Source organism: Crocuta crocuta, unplaced genomic scaffold, assembly GCF_008692635.1.
Source record: "Crocuta crocuta isolate KB4526 unplaced genomic scaffold, BGI_CrCroc_1.0 scaffold73, whole genome shotgun sequence".
Taxonomy (NCBI): domain Eukaryota; kingdom Metazoa; phylum Chordata; class Mammalia; order Carnivora; family Hyaenidae; genus Crocuta; species Crocuta crocuta.
Window position 1 is genome coordinate 69,818 of NW_027529443.1, and position 5,007 is coordinate 74,824.

The window sequence follows — 5,007 nt, forward strand, 5'->3', positions numbered from 1 at the left end:
AAAAAAAAAAAAAAAAAGTCTGCCTATTCTAAGGCAGTGCCTGCCACTGACTGCACTTACTTTTTTTGTGTGTTTATTTTGAGAGGGAGAGAGAGAGAGAGAGAACAAGCAGGGGATGGGCAGAGAGAGAAGGAGAGAGAGAAAACAAGCAGGGGATGGGCAGAGAGAGAGGGAGAGAGAGAAAACAAGCAGGGGATGGACAGAGAGAGAGAATCCCAAGCAGGCTCTGTGCCAATAGCACAGAGCCCAACAAAGGGCTCAATTCCACAAACTGCTAGAATATGACCTGAGCAAAAGTCAAGAGCTGGACACACAACAGACTGAGCCAGTCAGGTGCCCCCTGACTCCATTTATTATTTAGAATTCTCTTTCTCCACTCACTCGTGTAACACCTATCCTTACCTTCCCTCCTCCCACCTCTCCCTGCCTCCTACATCAATGGCCTGAAAGGAGCCCCACTCACAGGTGAGAACACAGCGCTGAAGCCCTCCTGGGACATCTCCAATTCAAAGGAACTACTGCTTATGGTCTGTGTACCTGGAAGGAAGCATGACACCTGGGTTCCAGGGGGAAAGATAGGCTTTGCCAAGTCTTTGAGAAGTAAGTACTTCTGCCAAGAGAAGTACACCTTAGCTTTAGAGGATCTAATGTTGGAGATTAATACCCAAAGGAGGGATTGGTGGCTATGACAAGTGGGTCCAGGTCCAAGAAGGGAAAGCATTTATGGGTGATGGTTTCCAAAATGAGTACTTTCATCTCTGACTTACCCTCAATGGCAAAGATCTTCTCTTTCAGTTTGTTTTGAATGTCTCTCAAAGCATCAAAATTCTCCACTGTAAAAATGTGCTCATGGGAGGGCTTCGATGCAATGGCATTTAATTCTTTCCAGGAATATGGCTGTTGAAAAGCCAATCCCACCTGTCCCCAACAAAGACCAGCTCAGTGAAAATAATCATAAATTTAATATGCCCGCCACATGCTGGGTGCTGACATCCCCCCAAAACCCCCACAAGGTCAGTATTATTACACGCAGTGTACAAATGAGAAAAATGAGGCTCAGACAACATTAGTGAATTTAGAGAAAAGGATCAGGGTCCCCATGCTGGAACACAGCTTTCATATTGAAGGTAGTAGAAGCTGAGAGAGCTGGGGGTTTTGTCCTAGAAAGGGAAGTTGTCTTAAGAGGAAGTGAAGGGAGGAAGCGGTGGAAGGGCATTTCCACATCTTACCCCAACTGCATAGCGGATGATGCCTGCATCTTCAGCTCTAGGGATGACATCCTCATAACCCAAGGGGTCGCCTTCTTTCCGACCATCGGTGATGACAATAAGGATCTTGGAGGCATCTTTTCGGGCCCCATTTGAGGCACTGAGCAGTTGGTTTCTGTCAGAGAAAATCCAGAGACTTGTGAACAGAGCTGCCGCTAGCTCCTAATCCCTTTTGAGAACAAGGACATGACCCTTTCTATTGGAGGCTCCAGTCCCACCTGTAGGCCCTCAGACCCTGTGGTGAGGAGACCACAGGCTGAATTTCTGTCCCAGCCTCCCCTCTTTCATGGAGATAGATGAGGCCTAAAGGAAGACCCAGATGCTTTGGGGAAGGACCTAGGAGAAGGCAGGACTCACGTGACCATTTGGATGGCTGTAGCTGTGTAAGTGAGCCCTTTCAGCTGGACTACAGAATCCACCAGGCCTAGTGGGTTTGAGCTGTGTATGAAGTCTTTGAAAGTGAAGTGCACCCGAACATCGCGGGAGAACTGCATCAGGGAGAACTGGGAGAATTGCAGGGGTTGGGAGCCAAGGCCACTTGACCAGAACCCCAGGAACCACACCCACAAACTCCCACAGGGGCCCTGTACACTTGCCTTCCCTCCCCCAAGGGCATACCTGGGTGCTAGGTCTCTGGAACTGGCTCATCACAGCCTTCACAAAATTCAACATCTTGCTAAAATCTCTGGGGGAGATGCTGCCTGAGCCATCAATCAGCAACACAATATCCTGCTCCTGCCTTGGACACTCTGAGAAAGGAAGTGGCACCAGTCCTCCAAGGAACACTCCCAGAGCCCAGGACCTCAGCATCCCGGCCACAAGAACTCACCACCCCTCAACCTAAGGACTTCCTTAATTCCTGCCTAGAATAGGGCCCTTTGGCCTCCTTAAGTCCCTAAAGAGGCTACATCTGTGATTCAGCTGCTCACACCTGTGTAGTCAGCCTGGCTGATAAGAAAACAAACAAACAAACGAACTGAAGTTCCTGCAATCCAGATGGTAAGAAACTGGGAGCCTCTCCTACCTTGGCAGTTTCTGCCCCTCTCCCAAGCCCTACTTCACTCTCTCCCCCACATTCCCACAATCCAGCAGTGAAAAGAGCCTGCTCCAGCCGCTGGCCAGAATTTGTCCTCATTAGTCATTGCCAGACTGCACTTTTGTTAATTTTTTAAAAAAATTTTAATGTTTTTATTTATTTCTGAGAAAGAGAGAGAGATACAGAGTGAGCAGGGGAGGGTCAGAGGGAGAGGGAGACACAGAATCTGAAACAGGCTCCAGGCTCTGAGCTGGCTGTCAGCACAGAGCCCCATGCGGGGCTCGATCCCACAAACCATGAGATCATGACCTGAGCCGAAGTCAGATGCTTAACCGACTGAGCCACCCAGGCACCCCTTGTTAAATATTTTTAATATCGTCCCTGGCAATAGCCACACACTGACCCTGTTCTATGCTCAGCTTAAATATGGGCCCCTAGTTCTATCCTGAGTGAATTAAAAATTGGTTCAAAAGCTCTCCCATTTCTCCAAGAAGAGACCTCCCAACCTCCCTCTTTTTTTCCCAGAAGTTCCCACCAGACAGTGGTGTCCTGGGTGTTCTTATGGGAGCCCAGATTCCTATGGGTAAAGTCTAGGAGGTGGCGGAAGGGAACTCCATCCAGTGGCCATATGTCATTTTCCCCAAGGGCTTGAGTGTAAATGTGAAACTAAGGAGGGGCCTAGTGTGCACACATGCATTCATGCATACATATTCACATACACATACATACACACATAAAACCATGCCTACTCATATGCACACATATACACATATACTCATATATATACATGCATGTAAATGCACATACAGACACATATGCATGCACATATGTATGTACACAAATATGCATCCATGTACATAGACACATACACAAATATACGCACACAGAGCTCAGACTGTCTGCGCCCTCATCACTCTTTCCCAATCTGCTACACAAACCAATTTGTTATACTCCTGGGTGTATTAGGTGAAAACAAATCCCCTTCCCCCTAAAAACAATGGCAGCTAGCATTAATTGAGCCCTTACCATGTGCTAAACCCTGGCCATGGATCATCTTCTGTTACTCTCAGGGTTGGGTGTCATTATCCCTGTCTCACAAAACTGAAGCTCCAAGATGGTTAGGTCATAGAAAAGTGGAACAGCAATATGGCAAGGTGTGAAAGCAGGCAGTGACTACCTAACCCATGTTCGGAACTGCTATACCATCCAGTAAATATTTTTTTCCCAGATCTCTCTTTTATCAACTCTGGCAAAAGTGTCTCTGGCCCGGTATACTCCCAGTCACAAGTGTGTGGGCTCCCCCAAGGAGCCAGTAGCCCCCACACTCACCCTGCAGGGCAGCCGGGAGCCTCTGGACCTGCCCAGAAGGGAAAGCCAGCAGGAAACAGAACCCGGTCAAGTACACGTTCTCCTTGCATATATGGTGCACTGTGGGGCCGCAGGCCTAAGGACAGAGGTTCCTGATGGGAGGGGCTGCCCTTGTCTCCATCCCATCCTTCCATCCCAGTATCTTCACCCTCCCCAAGACTCCCACCCCCACTAGCCTCGGGTCCCCACTCCTTCCCTCAGGACAGCTCTGCAACCCAGGTAACTCACCAGCAGCTGAGAAGGGTTGGTGGAGGCTGCCAGGGACAGGCCGAGGGACATGTTCACAGCTTCTGGGGGAACTGAGGGGACAGATATGTGCATGGTCACCCTCAGATCTGTGTAAGATCTGGACAGGGGTAACCTCAACCCTGCAAGACAAGGAGGTCTGGCAGGTGAAAGGAGCTTTCAGGTCTTGATAGAGCCATGAGGGTACAGGGGTGTGATGGGCAGGGAGGCTATGAAAGGGACAGAAAGTCTGCCAGAGGGTTAGAGTCTCCAGACACAGCTGGAGCTAGGAAGTGGTTCTTCTGTGCTCCCCTCAGGTCCCCAGAGCATAGGAGTTTGGACCTGGGTCCCAGGGAGAGGCAGTGACTCACTCTTCAGGTGGACGGGCTCACACTTGCCCGTGCTGTATTTACACTGGTAGAGGCCACCTGTCTGGTTGGCAGCCTTTGATTCCTGGGGGGCTCCAACCATTACCCTGGGGGGAGACAAAGAACATTGAAGTTAACAATGCGGACAGTGGAGCCAGACTGCCACCCAGCAAGTTTGCTTCACCTTTCTAAGCCTCAGAGTCATTATCTGCAAAGTGGAGATTAATAACAATTTCAGTTACACAGGGGAGGGATATTTGTCTCTCTTGTTCTCCTGTATATGCCTGGTTCCTGAGACATTTAGTAGTAAGGGCTCAATAAATATTTCTTGAAAGGTTGATGCCTACCTACCTTATAAGATTATTGTGAGGACTATATTAGTACTCATCTAGAGATACAAATCAAAACGACACTGAAATATCACCTCACACCTGTCAGAATGGCTAAAATCAACACAAGAAACAACAAGTGTTGGCAAGGATATGGAAAAAAGGACCTCTCATATATTGTTGGTGAGAATGCAAACCGGTGCAGCCACTGTGGAAAACAGTATGAAGTTTCCTCAAAAAGCTACAAATAGAATTACTGTATAATTCAGCAATCACACTCCTGGGTATTTACCCAAAGAATACAAAAATACTAATTCAAAGGGATACATGTCTATAGCAGCGTTACTTATAATAGCCAAGATATGGAAGCAGCCCATCTCCATCAATAAATAAATAGATAAATAGATAAAGAA

General features: G+C 48.1%; 1 protein-coding gene across 1 annotated transcript in view; it reads right to left on the minus strand.

Moving 5' to 3' along the window:
* The window catches only part of ITGAX (integrin subunit alpha X), a 62,360-nt gene that overhangs the window by 50,013 nt on the left and 7,340 nt on the right, over window positions 1-5,007 (minus strand). Inside the window, exons 3-10 of the mRNA XM_077760305.1 lie at window positions 4,269-4,372; window positions 3,901-3,971; window positions 3,634-3,748; window positions 1,887-2,017; window positions 1,626-1,771; window positions 1,230-1,383; window positions 768-918; window positions 464-537 (exon numbers count right to left, since the gene is read on the minus strand). Of these exons, the coding sequence (XP_077616431.1) occupies window positions 464-537; window positions 768-918; window positions 1,230-1,383; window positions 1,626-1,771; window positions 1,887-2,017; window positions 3,634-3,748; window positions 3,901-3,971; window positions 4,269-4,372 (946 nt within the window). The remainder of the gene's footprint in view (window positions 1-463; window positions 538-767; window positions 919-1,229; window positions 1,384-1,625; window positions 1,772-1,886; window positions 2,018-3,633; window positions 3,749-3,900; window positions 3,972-4,268; window positions 4,373-5,007) is intronic.